At 46.4% G+C, this 18,476-nt stretch overlaps 2 protein-coding genes across 23 annotated transcripts in view; both read left to right on the top strand.

Annotated features, from left to right (window-relative positions):
* The window catches only part of WASHC2C (WASH complex subunit 2C), a 50,042-nt gene extending 45,292 nt beyond the window's left edge, over positions 1-4,750 (top strand). For all 12 annotated transcript variants that reach the window (XM_043519095.1, XM_038408912.2, XM_038408915.2 and 9 more), the window contains one exon: positions 4,250-4,750. In XM_043519095.1, coding sequence (XP_043375030.1) covers positions 4,250-4,389 — 140 coding nt within the window. In that variant the 3' untranslated portion in view covers positions 4,390-4,750. The remainder of the gene's footprint in view (positions 1-4,249) is intronic.
* An 8,200-nt stretch (positions 4,751-12,950) lies between these two features.
* Positions 12,951-18,476, top strand: part of ZFAND4 (zinc finger AN1-type containing 4) — a 39,605-nt gene continuing 34,079 nt past the window's right edge. For 3 of the 11 annotated variants that reach the window (XR_006282789.1, XM_038409483.2, XM_038409482.2), the window contains exons 1-2: positions 13,109-13,314; positions 13,890-14,189. Coding sequence is in view for 7 of the 11 variants with exons in the window: in XM_038409483.2 (XP_038265411.1) it covers positions 14,006-14,189 (184 nt within the window). In the remaining 4 variants the exon portion in view is untranslated. Of the gene's footprint in view, positions 13,315-13,414; positions 13,652-13,889; positions 14,190-17,168; positions 17,293-18,476 lie in introns of those variants that run through there. The other 8 variants (XM_043519089.1, XM_038409480.2, XM_038409476.2 and 5 more) reach the window with 8 other exon arrangements.

Below are 18,476 nucleotides of genomic sequence, written 5' to 3'. Positions count from 1 at the left end.
CAGGAGAATTTATTTTGGGGTTAAATTATTCATCTGTTCTAAAGAGAGATGGGAAAGAAGACTGAATGTTGGAATGGAGCAGATGGTTGCATTTTACACTGACACAACTCCTCCCTCCCCCCCATCCCCTCTCTGTGGTGGATTTACATAGCAGAGATATCTGTCTTTATCAGTGTCTGCTTGGCAGTCTAAAATATTTTACGCTAGAGGCCAGTTTGTGTTGGCCTTTCTCTCACAGAGGAGTACCTCACTTGACAAATAGTTCCCATTGATTTTAATGGGAATTGGTCTTCTGTGTACAGTACTATTCAGTGAGTGAGGATAGCATAAGCTGCTTTGAAAGTCCCACTCCAAGTACTTGCAGCCAATCACTCCTGACGCCCATTTCTTCCCATTGATGTCAATGGTAAAACTCCCATTGCCTCCAAAGAGAGTGGAGATAGCTCAGTGCTGAATGCTTCTCAAAATCCAGCCTTAATTTGTAGCTACTGAGCATGGTTTCCCAAGAGCTTTTCATTAAATGTATCAATAGAAATTTGGACAGAATGAATCTGAAAGCACCTGATAAAGAAAACTACTTTCATTCCATACTGTGGGACGTCTTGACAATTTCAAAACTGTTTCCAAACAGAAAATTGTCAGAACCGAGTGTTTTCCAGCCAAGAGTCTCAGTTTGGATGAATTCACAATTCCTGACCCAAAACCATTTTGTCTAAAAATTCGCACCCAGCTCTAGTTATCCTACAGTCTCCAACGCTAGAACTCGCTGTTTGCAGTGGCATTTCTGGCACTGAGGCACCTGGAGCACAAGTCAGAAATGTCCATGTAAATGAATGTACCTTCGCCCTAATCTTACATCTCTTTCGTTCTTAGTTGGTTTAAGGGAACAGCACCTCCAAATGAAGGATCATGCAGAGGCGGCTGCTCAGTGCTCCAAACTAGGTAGTGCTGCCTTCAATGCACCAGCAGGACTCCAGGGAAGACGCTTGAATTTCTTTGATCAGCCTGGCAGCCCCAGAAAAGGACTGGCATAGCATCTTCCATAGCTATTTAGCTAAGGGCTGGTAGCAGTGCCCACCGTGGCATTTTACCAGAGGCTGTCACTGCCTGTTGAGCCTTTCCTGCTGGGAATGTTGTCTTTTGAACTGCACCCAATCACTCCTGGTTTCTGTTGTATTTGTAAACTAATTATGTTCCCCTGCTCCACAACCACTTTCACTCATTGCTTAGCCTAGAGGCACCTATTTAGTTCCTTTAATCTCTCCCCATAAACCCTGTGATGTTTTAGGGATTACCCAGACCAGTAAGGGCTTCTGTCATCACCAGCCTTATAACTTTGGCTGCTTTCATGCTAGGCTGCTATGGCTCAGAGCCCTGACACCAGTCGCCAGCCTACAGGCATGATCGTCTCACCCTGTCTCCCAACAGCATACACTCCTTGGCAGGGTGACCATAATAACCTGTCTGGTCCCAAGGCTCCCCAGATCTTCCCCCCAAGTTCTTAACTACCAACCACTCAGACTTTTCGTTTCTCATTTGTCACCCCTCCAAAGGAGTGCAACTTTCCCCCAGTTATCAGTCCACTTGAGGCCACACAGTTTGCACAACAGAGAACTGCTTGGGGCTCAAAATAAACAAAAAAGCTCATTTAATAGAAAAAATACAGATTCAAAGGTGGACTAGTCAGATAAAGCAATGCAGACAAGTTACACAGACAATGAACATAACGATGCCACCTCACATTTTACCTTCCGCATTACATGGAGAGCCTTCACTTCAAACCCCTTCCCTTCTGTTAGGGTTTGCAGGGGGGCATTTCTTTCCACCTAGCAGGGGAAACACCCTCCTTCCTTAGTTTTCCAAGACTGAGGTTGTCTTTTCCATTTCAATGGCTTTCCATTACTTTCATGGTCTGCCTTTGACTATCCCTGGGTTGTACAATGCTGGGAGTTAGTTTTGTGTAAGCCACTGGCCTGGGAGGTACCCCTCCCTGCCTGACTGCTTCCTGACAGCTGCGAGGTTGGGAAGTTAGACCTTTGTTACAATGACCATGCTCTACACACATAAACCCACTTACATTCAGAACCGTAACCTGTATACACTCTTCCCAATGACCACCAGGCTCAGCATTTTACATGTTTTACTTGACCTATATTTACACACAATAGCATTATATACAACCAGTTGATTCAATTGCTTATTCTTTGGGGTGCGGACCCCCGTCTTCCCCTGTGGGTGTCTGGACCCTGGACCCTGGCTGTGTTAAAGCCACCCTCTTGATACTTATAGTGCCTCTCTTCCAACACTGATTGGTATTCCAGCTGCTGAAAAATCTCTGGGCATTGTCTCCGTCTGTACTTAGGATGCTGCCTCCTGGGGAACTGAGCATTCCTCTGCAAGTAGTGCTGCTTTCCCTGCCACAGAGAGCAGGCTCCCTTCTCCTCCCCTTCTTTTAGTCCCCGTGTTGTAAGCTAGGGGTGTAACTTCACTCTTCACAGCACCCACTAGACTTCCCATGGAAGCCGGGAGGACCCTAAATGGCTGTGAAGCTAATCTCTTGGATGGCTTGTTTTGGAGGGCTGCCAGTTTACTCCATACTGCTGCCTTTCTAGACTGCTCTCTTGTGCTGAAATTCTATCCTGGATTAAAACTGCATATTCCTATGATTACAGCAGTGGCCATGTGCAGCGGAGGGGGAGGGCAGCGAGAATAGACTTCTCGCACAGGCAGAGTGGCACATAGTGGCAGTCCACCCCTGATCTCTGGCGACGTGTCCCTAACCTTCAGCATTCAGCGCCCAGATGAGGGGCTTGGTCATGTGGTTGCACGGGTGCTCTGTGTGCACCTGGGTTAATATGGACTCACTGAGTCGGTGCCAGACTTGTAAACAGATGCTAGCTTACCATACCAATGCATAGGAGAGTGGAGAGGATGCAGCAAACGTTCATCAAACAATAGAAACCTCCCAAACCCTAGCTGTGTGTAACTTTTTATTAACCTGTAATTGACCTTTCAGGCCCACCATCGTTCAGTGGTCTCTTTTTCCAGCTGCTTCTCAGCATTTCTTCTCCCTCCCTCCCTCCAAACACATTTGGGCCAAGTCCATCCCATCTATTCAGTACAGCCCCACAATCAGCAACCTGTGGTGAACCCTACTGAGCTTTGAAGTTATCTATGCTGCCGCTGCCCAGATGGGACACCCCACCCTGCGGGGGGTGGGGGGGAGCTGACTCTGGCCTATTGTCTAGGGTCACTCCAATAGCAACAGAAGACTCTAATAAACTCCATACTAAAGTATTAATGGTCCCATGAGTTTCATTGCCTTGCATGTGAATGAGCACAACAGCATTTGTGAAAGAGACTGGGCTCGTTAAACCTCCATCTCCTCTAACCCTGAAAATGTTTCTAAACGCTTTCCCATTGTGCCAGAGATCCATATATGCCACTAAATGCATTTCTAAATCCAACCTTGTTCTGATCCCAGATGAACTACGTTCTCCACTTTACAGTACTGCTTTAAGGTACCTAATTTGCAGAGCCAGAGGTGCCAGTAGTAAAAGTTCCTCCCCAAGTGTGCTCGCTTGGGTAACAGTGCTGGCAACTTTTGCAGTTTGTTTTAGCAAAAAATCTCAATTCTTTGAACCTGGGTATTCCCAGACTGCCAGCCGCAGGAATGCCTTAGTGGGCCAGGGGAATGTGAATGTTTGTACAGCACTTAGGAGATGAAGTGTTAATCAGTAGAACCTATGTGTGTGAATACATGAATAATACATTCTCCAAAGGGCAGATCTTTAGGCAAGGAAGTATGACTTAATGGTTCTAAAGCACAGGACTGGATGAGTCTCTAAGTTGTCTCCCAGTTCTGCCACTGGCTTCCTGTATGGTGCTGGGTGAGCTGCAGAGAAGTTAAGTGACTTAGGCATCTGTGAAATGGATATAATACCTAACTCAGCATTGTGATGCTTCACTTAGTGCTTGTTCAGTGCTTTAAGATCTCTGGCTGGCATAAATGCCAAGTATCAGGATTTCTTTTGTTCCTTCTCATTGACTGTACCTGGTAAAAACAGACAGCTAAAAGCTCCCCCATATGCCTTAACAAATACATTTTCATGTCACAAGCAGCAGGAAAGCATTTATCAGCCAAGTGTCCTTGGCAGTAACTGCTACATGCTGGGGATTTTTCTGTGTAACGTCTTACGTCTGGCAGCAACTTCTCTCCTTTTCAATCGCTGTTTTTCTCTTTCTCTAGATGATATCTTCTCCTGTAGCAGCCAAGCCAAGGCGTCCACCCCCAAAGGCCGATCCTCACAGACAACCTCTGAATCAAAATCTGAAAGCAAAGCATCTAGTACATTTGATGACCCACTGAATGCCTTTGGAGGCCAATAAACAATGGGCTTTGCAGAGAGAGGGTCCTCTCTGCGAGGTTATCCTGTCCAGTACTATACTCTTATGTCAAGTCTCTTTGAGTAGAGAATCGGATAACCATGGACATTCAAATGACTGACTCCCCTCTTTACATGGTTAGTATCTCTTCCCTGCACTGGGTGTAATCACGCCTAACACTGTAAAAAGACTCTCCAATCGTAACTTTCTGCAGTCCTGTTTCAGTGCTGCCCAGATGACGTAGCTTGTGCAATACCTGCGATAATGTAATCTATTATACAAAGTATAAGTTCTTTTATTGAACAGATCTATAGGAAAAATCACTGATATTGTGAAATAGTAAATGGTGTCTGCTAAACCAGGACCAGCTGTGCTTGTCTTGCTTTCTGCTCTGCTATTTACTAGCAGCCTTTGCCTCCAGATCCAAAAATGGGGAAAACCAACACTACATCTCTCATTGGATCGGCAGTCTGTCTGCTGGGAGCATCCTGTAAGTTCACGTCAGTTCCTCCCATCAGGGAGCAGCTTTACCTCTTGTCTCTTACAGATTGGAGCATGTTGTCAGTGCTTAATAGATAAATCCTCCTGGAGGAGAGGGTGCCAAGTGAGAACTAGAGGAATGGAGAACAGATTTTTGCCCATGACTTTATGCAAGCTGCTGAAAAATACTGGATTGAGGCAAAGATTCCATTGGTACTGGTGGGAGGAGGAACAAGGTCCTTTGGTGCTGTGGCACTGTGCAGTTGAGGGACTGTTTTGCAATCCTCTTCCCTTTCTTCCACCCTCCCCTCCGCCACGTTAAAGCTCATTTACAGTTAACAAAGAATGAAAGTAATTGGAGAGCCCAGAAATTATTCAGGAACCTGAGAGATGTTGCGCACTTGTTGTTCCCACTGAAGTCAGGATTCTGAGCACCTCTCTGGGTCAGGCCCTAAATGTGTTTGTGTTTTGTTGTACATAACTGGGCACACCTAATCAATGATATAAACTGTCCCATCTACAGGGTATGTTTGGAATCACTGAGAATCTTTTGGACCTCTGGTAGGGTGACCCGGTGTCTGGTTTTCAACCAGAAGACTGGATCAAAAAGGGACACTGGTGGCTCCGGTCAGCACCGCTGACTGGGCCATTAACGGTTTGGTCGGTGATGCTATGGCGCTAAGGCTGCTTAGTCCCTACCTGTCCTGGCACTGCACTGCATCCCGGAAGGTCCATCTCCTAGGCGGGGGGCGGGGGCACAGGTCTTTGCGTGCTGCCTCTGTCCTGAACACTGGCTCCGCAATCCCATTGGCAGGTTCCTGGCCAATGAGAGCTGGGGGGGTGCTGCCAGTGGCGGGTGAGAGCAGCGTGGGGGGCGTCCTGCCCCCCTGCCTACTACCGACAGACCTGCTGGCCACTTCCGGGGTTTGTGCAGCGCGGTGTCAGGACAGGCAGGCAGCCTGCCTTAGCCCCCTGCTGTGCCACTGACCAGGAGCTGCCAGAGATAAGCCCAAGCCCCAACTCCCTGCCCCAGCCTTGAGACCCCCCCAAGCCTGGAGCCCCCTTCTGCACCCCAAACCCCTCACCCTGTCCTCACCCCCTCCTACACCCCAAGCATCTGCCCCAGCCCAGTGAAAGTGAGTGAGGGTGGGGGAGAGCGAGACACTGAGAGAGGGGGAATGTAGTGAGCAGATGAGGGGCCTTAGGGAAGGGGCGGGGCTAGGATGTTCGGTTTTGTGCTATTAGAAAGTTGGCAACCCTAACCTCTGGGCTTGGAAGTAGGGGGCTTGAATTTTGGCAGGGGAGCTGCCCTGGTGTCAGATGTGCTTTTTACCTTCCCTGTGGCAAGTCTCCCCAAATTTGGCCCAGTTATAAGCCTCTAACAAGTATCTACTGAGCATGTGCAAACTAGATTCTACCTGCATTCAGCATGCTCTGTCCCCTTTTCATCTCCTATATGTGACTGGACTGGCTATGTGCCATCGCCACGGTGACTGAGCATGCTCCATCTCCAGGCTGCAGGGAATGAGCTGGACTTTCCCTACAATTGTTCCTCCTGGCTGGTGGGGTTGCCAGGGTGCTGGGCACCAAAACTGAGATCAGGAAGAGTGTCTCCTTGTGCCCTCTGCTGATGCCTGGGCAATGTGGAGAAGAGGGAGATGTTAATTCCATTATCTAACTTCTAACTTTCAGGTGCTTGACTTTGCAACTTTAGTGTTCTTTTAATGTAGTGCTTTTTGATGCAATAGCTATACAACAGTTGAAAACCTTCCAGTAGAGGTAATGCCATTGGAAAGCAGAACCTGGCGCAATCTGGGGGTGGCTTATTTCAAAAGTAGGGAGGAAAACAAGGGATGTTCTTGCTTTCTGAGCATTCCTCCCCTAAATGTCTCTGGATCTGCTGTGCTTTAAGAATAAGGGTCCAGGTGTGTAACCATCTAATCCTGAGTGACTCAACGCCTATCTGCTAGGCAGCCCCATGGCAATGATTCAGAAACTGAGTCTCCATCACAATCCTACAGTCTGCACTCCACAAGGGTGTAAAAATCCACTTCTGTCAGCAAGATGCTGCTGAGATGACCTCATACTGGATGTTTAAAAAAAAAAAAATCCAGAGTGAACTTCAGTTAGATCTGAAGCTGGAAAGGTAGGTCACCAGTTAACTGTCTCGTTATCCTGTGAGAATTGATACTAAACTCGTGTGAATTTTGCATTTCTCACCAAACTTGATGTTCTAAAGCGTCTTCTGAATTTGTCAATTTGTAAGTGATCTAGTCGAGTCCACATGCTGAAAGAGGCTGTGCTCTAGAACACTCGAAATCTGAAATAGCTGCCACCTCAAAACTTTGCATGATCACAACTTGCTTATGTCAGAGTTCAGCTGACTTTCTTGAGCAGGGATATGATAACTTCTCTGCCTTATCCTTTCCAGTATCACTAAAGATCAGGGTAGCAGGGGGAGAGAGAGGGGTTTTTGTCCAGCTGTGCCCATGATCTCAGTCTGGCTGGAGTTTTTATGCTTAAATGATCAGCAATGAAATAGTTGGCAGTATTCATGGTAAACTTGGATGCTTAATGACAATCTAACATCCATTAAAATTTCAGAACTCCTGAATGCAGACACCTGTTGTTGTGCCCTATATACAGCTCCATAGTTATAAAGGGCACTCTAAATAATAATGCCTGGGTCATTTTGCATCTGAACTCTTGTGGCAGTATGCAGCTACAGGCTCAGCCTATCTTGGTTCATTGAGAAGTGATGGAATGGCATTCTGCTGCATGCCGTTCATGCTTCATTGCTGTGCAGCCCTTCGTGCTGAGCTGGCACAGCATCACAATGCTGTCGTGTTTCTACCAACACCCAGGCAAATAGAACCTAGGGAGCGCTACAGCTAACTAGAAAGTAGGATTGTGCAAGAGGAGTTGGCATAAAAACAGTCCCATGAATAAAATAGTAAATCAGTGCTCTAGCCTTGCTAGTCTAGTCTGGGGACATTCATAATCTGTAATGCTGAGCAAATGTGAAATGATCCCATTATCTCTGAGGCACCAGGGATGTGCATTCAGATGTAACTAAAGTTTTCCATGGTCACTGGCACGACTTGAAATAGGTGAATTTTTTTGCTTTCGAAGGATCATTCACATTCTTGCTCTGCACTGGATTTCTTATTTGACTTACGATCCAAAAACTGGAACTCAATGGAAAAAACTCCCATTGATGTAAGTGAGCTGTGGGTCAGGCCCTTACTCCGTCTCAGTTCCCACTCTAATAGTCCCATAACTCACGGAGGTGTTGACCACGAATCCATTAATGTTAATGGGCACTCCTGCACTACAGGAGTGGGTGCTGTAGAACTACCTAGACAGATAGTGAAATGACTGGTCACTTTCACTTACAAGTTCTCCTGCCCTAACACAATACTGGTGTATCTGGGTTTCCAAGCCTGCAGCGAAACAGTTAAAAAGCTGTAATCAGCTTAGGTTTGTAAAATTCCCTTGCTTTCTGAACCAATGCTTTTGGACCTAAACTAGTTGATAGTGCCCCTAGAAAGGAAGCAAATAGATCTATGTATGTCCAGTAGTGCAGCTCAATATATTGTATTCCGCTTTGACAACGGAACCTAAGCACTGGTGCAGAGGTGGGCAAACTACGGCCCGCGGGCCAGATCTGGCCCACGGGACCATCCTGCCCAGCCCTTGAGCTCCCGGCTGGGGAGGCTAGCCCCTGGCCCCTCCTCTACTGTTCCCTCTCCCCTGGAGTTATGACGCCACTTGCATCCGCACACCTCCCAGGCTTTCCAATAAGCCAGTCCTGCCGCTCTGAGTGGCATGGTAAGTAGGTGGGGAGCCGGGGGGCGGGTTTGATAAGGGGCAGGAGGTCCCGGCGGGTCAGTCAGGGGACAAGGAGCAGGGTGGTTGGATGAGGCAGAGGTTCGGGGGGGGGGGTTAGGGGATGGGGAACAGGGGCGGTTGGATAGGTGTGGGAGTCCTGGGGGGCCTGTTGGGGGTGGGGGTGTGGATAGGAGTTGGGGCAGGGAGCAGGGCGGGTTGGATGGGGGTGGGGTCCCGGGGGGGGCGGTTAGGGGCAGGGGGTCCTGGGAGGGGGCAGTCAGGGGACAAGGAGCAGGGAGGGGTGGATGGGTCAGGGGTTCTGATGGGGGCAGTCAGGGTGGGGAGGGGGTGGGGCCAGGCTGTTTGGGGAGGCACAGCCTTCCCTACCCGGCCCTCCATACAGTTTTGCAACCCCAATGTGGCCCACGACCCAAAAAGTTTGCCCACCCCTGCAGTAGTGTGTCCTAGAAGAGCAAGGTAGGGATGTGTGTGTGTGTCTATATTATGTGGAAGGTTTCATTTGTGAGCTGTGTGAGTGTCAAATCCTGCCTACAGCCCATTAGTGAAAACCTGCTTTTGTTCTTATTGTGAAACATGCATTCTGATCTGCATCAATTTCAGAATCAAAATACTTCTTCTGCCTTAGCTGTCAGTGTAGGAAGAAACGCTCTGAGCAGTCACTCGGTAAACACTCCTGCAAGAGTGATTCTTGTGACAGATGCTCAGCTTTCCTGTAGCTTCTAACTTGGACAGTAGCTGTCACTAATTTCAGGATAGCTGCTTTCTATCCCGCCCAGCCCTTGAATTTGCATGACTGATGGTAACATTCAGAATGTGGCTAGAGGTCAGGAGCCAGCAACATAGGGTCTGGTGGAGGGGGAAGCTCCACTACAAACGTTGAAGAGTTTTGCTTGTTACCTTGACAACCACGCCATTAACATTAACAGGAATAATAGTGACAGTTTGAAATGTGTAGAGTGGAGAACGTGGGCGTCCTCATTGAGCAGGTTTTAAAACTGAGCTAGCGCTGTCTCCCTGATCTCTGTATCATAATCCAGTGTGAATGGCTCGGTGGCACATGTCCTCATCGGGTTTATGGGAATGTCCATATCTGACCTGCAGAAAGAGAGATGTGGCAATGTTGGAGTTCCACCTTTATTCCCTTCCCTTGCATTATAAAGGCTTTAAAGGGGTTTCAGGAAATACAATGTTTTTTCCTCCTCCTCCTCTCAGTCATTCATATCGGAATCTTTATTGCTGAGAAAGTGTTTATGTATCGCAGTAGCACAAGTCATGGGCCAGGGCCCCACTGTGCTAGGTGTTGTACAAGCACGGAACAAAATATCCCTGCCCCAAAGAGCTTATTCTTACATTGCAAGTGAAGGACTCGTAGCTCTAGAGATGAAAGGTCTCACTTGCTCCATGGGGCAGGGGCAGTTTCCACCTCACTTCTTTGCCAATCTTCCTTGCCCCTGGATGTGTGATGCTGTTTTAATTTTAATTACTATGATTGTGGAGTGACTAGAGTAGCATTTACAGACTTTTGTCCCAGCTCTGGTTTGCCCTTGGGCTCAGCCTAGGTTGACCCCACAACGTTAACCTTGCATTTGTAATACGATTAACTGGTGGTCAGTTAACGCCTGCTAAAACAGGTCCACAAACTATCCTGGAAGGATAGTGTCCATGGTCCATGGCATATTTAAATCCTCAGTTTACAGCCTTCCAAATAGGGTATAAGAGGATATTTGTCATTCTATGCTGGTGAGAAATAGTGTGTAATTCAGGCATGTACATTAACTAGTCATGAAGCCAGAGAGCTACAGTGATTCTGACTTGTGCATAATTTAAAAGCTAAACTAATCACCTTTTTAAAAAAATGAAGCATTTAGTTTAACAGGTGCTAACTACACCTGCCTTGTTCTTTTGGTGAACTGTCCTGCCAAGAAACCAAACTTTGTTTCTGGGCTCTCCTGGATGAGGTGAGCTGTTTACTATCTTATTGAAAACTGACTTGGTTCAGCAGTGCCAGGCTCAGGGCACTATACCAGAAGCCTCAGAGTTATAGCTGACCTTGCATGAATTTATTTTAAGGCTGTTAATTTCCAGTTCCAAAATGTCTGGTTTTGACAGACATCATAAGCTAGATCCACCTTCTCTGAATAGTTTGCTAAGAGTTTGTGATTTGTGGGTGAATATTTTGTAAAACATAAGCACAATGTGTAGTGTGGTATATTTATATGGTCATATATGTTAACATATGCTATGTAAAACATCAAGAGAACACCTATGTCACACTTTGGGGACCCAATTCTCCTCTTGCTTATGCTAGTTTTTATTCCCCTGGGGGTGTGAGCAGCTGTGACTCCTATTAGAGAACCATGTTGCTTGGGGATTTTTCGTTCTTCCTACATGGGTAAGAGCCCCATGAGTGGGTATTTTTCTGCTTCTCCAAACAAACAATGGGGGACTAAATAAGGGTATCTTTCTCTGTTCTGAGTGAGATAGAGATAAGACAAACCCCTGTTGTGATGTAGGGGCCACCCAGATCAACAAGAGCCTAGACTGGGGTTCCTTCTCTAAATGCATCTCCTATTTGCCTCTCAATTTCCTATATACCAAGTGTATAATGGAGCCCCCTTACCTATTTCTTCCAATCGCTAATGCTCTTATACCCCATGCTTTCCTCAATAGCACATCAGTGTTTTGTTAAATAGTTAGACCCTAATTTTTCAGAAGTGACTTGTGATTGTGAATGTTCAGCCTGAAGCATGTTTCAAAAGTCTCTAGCTTTTTAGGTGGCCAGTACTTTCTAAAACTCAAGCTCCTGTCAAGTGTCTCTAGTTGGGTTTCCAAGCTCAGTGGTCACATGAAAATCTTGGCCTTTAGACACCAAAGATCTGAGAAGTAGGATTATCCTTCCCCCACTCCCCCCCCCCCCAAAAAAAAATTACCCTCACCTTTTTATATTTGGTGTTGTGTATTGCCCCTGCTTTATCCCGCAGCTACCAAACTATGTCTGGTTTTACTTGCTTTAACTCAGTTGGTTACAGACTACAGATTGTCCCAAGCTAAGTAGAATTCAGTTTACCACTGATGGAAAGTTGTTGCTACTGCCTGCTCAAGCATGTGTGAAGTAAATTTGAGGTGGTCCTGGTCCACTTCCTATGAAGCAAGTCTTATACAGCACAAAACCTACTCTTCACCCAGAGCATTAATTATTCCTCTTATTGGTAGTCCTCGAAGAGAGGCCAAGGAATAAAGGTGGTCAGGAGGGGAGAACTTTCTTTTCAGCCTGTATGGAGTATGTCGAGCTTGCAGCTGATCCGTATTAGTAAAGCCACATCTGCGAAAGCTGGGGCAGTGGTTTTGTGCTCTACCTGTTCTGTGGTTAATGATGATAGCTCAGTGTGATGCTATACTGAAAGAGAGGAGAAAGTAGATTCTATAATGATAGGGGGATGAGAGGACCTTGACTGACCAGTGCTGTTTCTAAGATCTACATGCTCTCTATTTATGAAATGCAACCCTAAGCTGGTGGTCTAGAGGGTGCCTAGACAGCAAATGTGAAAAATCAGGAGGGGGGATAATAAGAGCTTATATAAAAAAAAAGACCCAAAAATCAGGACTGTCCCTCTGAAAGCAGGACATCTGGTCACCCTAGTATAGGAGCACTTCCCTGCCTTTTCTTTGTAGCTTATGTTCCTATGTTTTTCTTAACCTTAGGCCACCCAACACCAGAACCTATGAAAGATAATACTTAGTCCTGCCAAGAGTGGAGGGGGGCCTGGACTAGATGACCTCTTAAGGTCCCTTCCACTCCTAGGATTAAAGAGTTTGTGCTTCGACTGAAATAAAACAACCCCCAACACCCTACATCTCAGTCCTTCGTGGCAGTGAAGAAGAGCTTGAACCTCAGCAGAGCCAAACTTTTTTTTTTGTAAATCACATGCTGAGTTTTGTTTGAAGAGGTGGTATGGGTGAAAGTGCTTGTCTCTAAAGGTTCAGCGCCCTAGAGCAGCGTGGTTATATCTGGTACTCTAGGGGTATTGCTTAATTATTGCGGGCAGAAGGGGTGTGTGGGGGTGGGGAGAGGTGGAAGTGGTCGATTTCTACCCAGGCTCTACCCAGCCTGGCACCATTGAAACTACGTTTCCCATCAGCCCCCGAGGCAACCAAGTTAGAACGGCGTCACGTGACTACTATGAGTGAGGGAGAGGCTGCATCCGGGTCCTCCTCTTCCTCCTCCCCTCCTCTCGTAACGACCACAATAAGCAGGAAGCGCTAAGGCCTGGCGGACACCCCCCCCTGCTGGTTACAGAAGCACCGCCCCTGTGGCGACGTGATTGGGCCGCGGTTGTAAAACCGGCCGCCTTATTGGTCAGTGGGAGGGAGGGGATGTCACAAAGGATAGGTAGGCGCGGTGGTGGCTCAGGGAGCGAGCGACAGCGGCGGCGCAGGCGGAGGGGGTGGCTCCCCCTCCCTGTCTGTCCCCTTCTCCCGGCGGCAGCTCCTCCATGAGGGCGCCCAGGGCCGGCGGCGGGTTCCCCTGAGGAGCGCTGGGCGGGGCCTGGCGCTCGTCTCCCGCTCCCCCGCGCGCGGGCCTGGCGGCTGCGGCAGGTGAGACCCCCGAGTCCCCCTCCCCCACCGGGGCCCGTCTGCCCCGCCCCCGGGGCCGCTCTCCTGGCGGGGCGGGGCGGGGCGGGGCCGCCCGGCAGGGATCCCAGTCTCCTTTGTTTGCAGGCGCCTCGCGGGGCCCGGCCCGCGGGGCCCCGCCGGCCCCACGGAGCCGGGCGGCGCGGGGCTCAGGAGACGATCTGCCCGGGCGCCCTTCAAGGCAGGGATCTCGCCCTGCTGTCAGGAGCCCGCCCAGGGCTCTGCGTGCGCGGAGCGAGCACCGCCCTCCTCGGCCGGGGCTGGGGTCAGCACTGGCACCAGGCGGATGGGCGCTTGCTAGGCACGTGCTAGGCACACCTCGCGGAAGGGCTGCGACCCCGTCCCTCTCCTGGAGCTAGAGCTTTATCTCCGGGGGTGTTGCTAACCTAGCACCGTTACGCTTCTCGCTCACCTGCCTTCTGGGTTTTAACCCCCAGTTTATTTAATGATTCCTTGTGTTTAAAAGTCAACAGCGAGCGATTTGTTTGCCAAAGAAGCGCCTCCTGCCATTGCTAAAACTGCCCTTGTCTTCTCCTTAGGTGCAACGTTTGAAACATGAACAGCAATACGCGTTACCAGTTTTCAAAGCTGGAACACAGTTGTCTGCGACGTTTCCAAGCTAATCTTTCCGCAAGGCATTTGTAAATCCTTTGTAATGGCCCACAAGAAAGAACCTCCTTTTTTCAATGATGATAACGTGGGACCGTTTCACTACAAACTTCCTTTTTATGAAACTATGGAGCTCTTTATTGAGACGCTTACAGGAACGTGCTTTGAGCTGCGAGTGGCTCCCTTTGAAACAGTGATTTCCGTGAAAGCTAAAATTCAAAGATTGGAAGGTACTTGTCTCTCTCCTTTATAAAGTCAGCACATTGTATATCATTTTAAAGGAAAAGTCAATTTGCAAATGACCCTTAATTATAATTGTGCTGAAGATCAAGATGGGGAATTCATTTAATTGGGTGATGCTGTACATAAATTAGTTTGTAGCTAATGGTTTAGTAACCTCTGGTTTAAAGAGACTTCTGACATTTCTTGTAATTTACTCCTCTTTGTTTTTGTACATCCTGCTAAGGTATTATAAGGGCACAGTTTATCACTAGTAAAACTGTAACAATTTCTCCTTTTTTGGAAATATTCACTGTCAGAGGATTATTTTAGACACAACTTTTTGGTTCACATACTGGAATTTTAATGTGAAGAAGCTGCTGATTTGTCTTGCCTATAGTTCACTGACTGTTTCTAGGTATAGTCAGGAGTTGGACTCTGCTTTTTTCTTAAAGTGACATACTTGCTGCATGTGTTGAAGTTAAAACACCTTTTATGCTGATCTTGTTCTCCAGCATGTAAAGACTTTATTCAGTGGATGGGGACTTATTGTTAATTATTAAATCTAAAGCATCATGTGAAGTACGGCCTCACTCCCAGGAGGCCGAACTCTTAAGGATTAAATCTACCTCCATGAAAATTTGCACTGGTGCAACTAAATCAGTGGCTTTGCACCAGTGTAATTACTAACGTAGACTGTGCAACACCGTTGCACAGAGGGATTTGCACAAGTACCAAAGTCAGCTGTGCTGTTGTAAGCCCCATTTTGTGACAGTTTAGCATGTCTACATTAGGAGTTTTTCCCAGTGTAACTACACCAATGTAGCTATACAGATGTGAATTTCCTTCATGTAGGTAAGGCCTTAAATAGACTTCATAAGTTATTAAACATCTTGTGGAGGATGTGGGGATATGGGTTTCATGACGAGTGGAGGGAGAGGTTTGTGTATGTGTGGTTTTTTGTTTTGTTTTTTCTCATCTTGGCCGAGTATGGTGGTGGAGAGTAAATATGTGTGTGGCAGAATGCTAGCCAAATCAAGTGAATTAAAGGATTTGGGGGAAGGGAGTCCAGTTACTCCCATTCCATTCGCTTTTCCACTGTTGTCTATACAGACCATCTCTGGTTCCATGTCTTTATTGGCGACAGTGAATTGACCATAAATAAGATTTCCCACCTCCACATTTGATCTTTCTTTTGGTTGCACCTTCAAATGCCAGGTAGGACAAAGAAGCTTGCTCACTTCCACCAACATCTACTTTGAATATATCACCTGCATTGATAGTTGCTATGCTTTATCACATAATCTCCCTTGACTGAGACATACCGCTTTTGCTGGGAGTCCAGTTGCTTAATGCACAGGAGCAGGAGAGCTGCTCCAAGAAGGGGAGGAAAAGGGGAGGCAGTACGTAAGGAAAAGTTCTGGAGCTGTAAGTGGAAGAAGGAAATAGCATATTAAGGTGAGCAGAGCTGGTGGTGCATAGGGAGAAAGAAGAGTAAGGAAAATGCAAATCTGTAGATGTCCTTGAAGGTGGTGAGGAAAAGGAGCTTGAATTTCCTGCAGAAAAAATCTGGAGGCTAGGGAATAGGCATATTGCGCTAGGCATGTCTAATCTGTGGGAGGATCACAGTGAGAATTTGCAAAAAGAAAAGGAGTACTTGTGGCACCTTAGAGACTAACAAATTTATTAGAGCATAAGCTTTCGTGAGCTACAGCTCACTTCATCGGATGCATTTGGTGGAAAAAACAGAGGAGAGATTTATATACACACACACAGAGAACATGAAACAATGGGTTTATCATACACACTGTAAGGAGAGTGATCACTTAAGATAAGCCATCACCAGCAGCAGGGGGGGGAAGGAGGAAAACCTTTCATGGTGACAAGCAGGTAAGCTAATTCCAGCAGTTAACAAGAATATCAGAGGAACAGTGGGGGGTGGGGTGGGAGGGAGAAATACCATGGGGAAATAGTTTTACTTTGTGTAATGACTCATCCATTCCCAGTCTCTATTCAAGCCTAAGTTAATTGTATCCAGTTTGCAAATTAATTCCAATTCAGCAGTCTCTCGTTGGAGTCTGTTTTTGAAGCTTTTTTGTTGAAGGATAGCCACTCTTAGGTCTGTGATCGAGTGACCAGAGAGATTGAAGTGTTCTCCAACTGGTTTTTGAATGTTATAATTCTTGACGTCTGATTTGTGTCCATTCATTCTTTTACGTAGAGACTGTCCAGTTTGGCCAGTGAGAATTTGACATTCACTAAAGGTTGTGTTATCGTTACAAATAGTACCACTTACTGGAACTTTATGATTTACAAGTTGCACTTCTCAGAGTGGGAAAGTGGTAAACTGCTTAACGTTCCTGAATAATGGGTCTGTTTGTTTAACCTTAATTTACGGATAAATACACTCCACAAAAATGTGGAAGACACAGAAGTCCACCAGTGCTCATCTCTGAAAATCACTCGTATGGCTTAGTGTTCCAGGGTGGAGCTAAAAGACCCCAAGATCCTCCGCAGTGTGCTGTGTAGGGGCAGATAGGCAATTTTTCCTGACTTGCATTTGATCAGCTTGTACATGTAAATAGAATGCCATGGTGAAACATCCCATCTTACACTGAAGGTGTAAGTTTTGCATGTAAGTTACAGGAAAGTAATTACCCCATGCTATTGTGTAGGTCAGGATTTCTGAGAAGGAAATATAGAATCTGTGGGATTTCTGTGGGGGAAATACAGAATCATGTTAACAATTTCCTTGCAAGGTCTGCACTCAACAATGGTCAACTATAACAAATGTTGCTAGCAGAATTAAAAACTAGCAAAGAAAACTGTTCTTTTGTCCGTTGCTGTATTATCAGGAGACACGAGTGCATTTTCTACACTGTAACCAGGCCTGAAAGCAGACAGATGGGGACCAAGTAAATATGAATATTTCAAATGCTGCCAAAGCCACTTTCCTACTCCCTATTTCATAATCTGACCTTCTTGGGCAGGTTTAGGGACGTGGAAATAGTTGATGTCTGCTTTAAGAAAGCTGGATATCTCACCAAGAACAGCCCCCACACCTCTCTGCTGATTTTACCAGGTATGAAGAGCACAGATAAACTTTGATAACAGGTAAGAGACCCAAAGTTCCTCTAGAACATCTAAACCCTCTGTGCGTGTGAAACTGCTTGAAGCTCAACCAGAGCTGATGTGGTGGTCATGCCTTTTAGCCATAGATCTGTTCCACACATGCAGTCTGGCCCATGCAAATCACAGCAAACTTGTATGCAAAGATTGAAGCTTGTCCTAGCAAAACACACTTGATTATCTTCAAGGCAGTGGCAACCTGGATTCTTGCTTCACCCAGAACGGTTCCATTTAATGAGACTTTGCAGGTGCTGTAGTGAAAAACCGAGCCTCATTTGTCTGTGATAGCAATGGCATAAGAATTTAAATGCTCTCCTAGTCAGTCTTCCTCAGAATAGGACTACCATCAGCAGCAACCTGCACCGCATCAGTTTCACTTCCTGCAGAAATCTTATATTAAGGTAGTATGCTAGGATTTTTAAGAAACAGCATATTGATTGATGATCATGGACGTGACAATAAATCACTCTGTAGATGTAGATCAAGACTTAATACAAGCAAAGTGATCATAAAGTGGTAAGATTTTGGACTGCAATACAATGAAATTGTAAATATGAATTCTTTTACTGAAAACATACTGCGGCGACTGGAATGATTGGTTATCTCTTCTGTTGCTGTTGGACTGAAAGTGATCCCTACCCAAGTCTCACTAATGGCCCCGCAAGTGAACCTTTTACATTTGTAAAGTCACCCCTTAGCCCATAGTTGTCTTTCCTTAAGGCAAGATACAGAACAATCTTTCCTATTTTTACCTGCCAGTATTTGAGATCACGATTCTCTTTTTTGGATCTACCTTTTATAAATGCTCTTTTTAGAAATGTTTCCTCCAGTTCTCTTCATATTCTGTATCACAAGTGCATTACACGTAAACAGCATCAGTCTTGTTCCTTACCACTTAGTCATGATCAACTGGCAGTTACTTTCACAGCAACTTGTTGTGATGTCACAGAATTGATTTCAGTTGAAAAGCAAGCAGTGGGAGTGGATTGAACTCTGCTGCTTACTCTGGTTTCTTGCAGAGGCAGGCTCCACAACTGCAAATGTTTATATCAGCTGCAGAAAGTAGTTCTGGCTGCTGGAATCTTGTTTTCGCCTCTTGCTGTAAGAGGGTTTAAAACTGGCTTGCATTTTTGGAAAAATTTCCCCAGTGTAGATAGGGTCTCCTAGGC

Source organism: Dermochelys coriacea, chromosome 7 (genome assembly GCF_009764565.3).
Source record: "Dermochelys coriacea isolate rDerCor1 chromosome 7, rDerCor1.pri.v4, whole genome shotgun sequence".
Taxonomy (NCBI): Eukaryota; Metazoa; Chordata; order Testudines; family Dermochelyidae; genus Dermochelys; species Dermochelys coriacea.
Note: the sequence above shows the minus strand (reverse complement) of the source record. Positions and strands in the feature narration are given on the sequence as shown.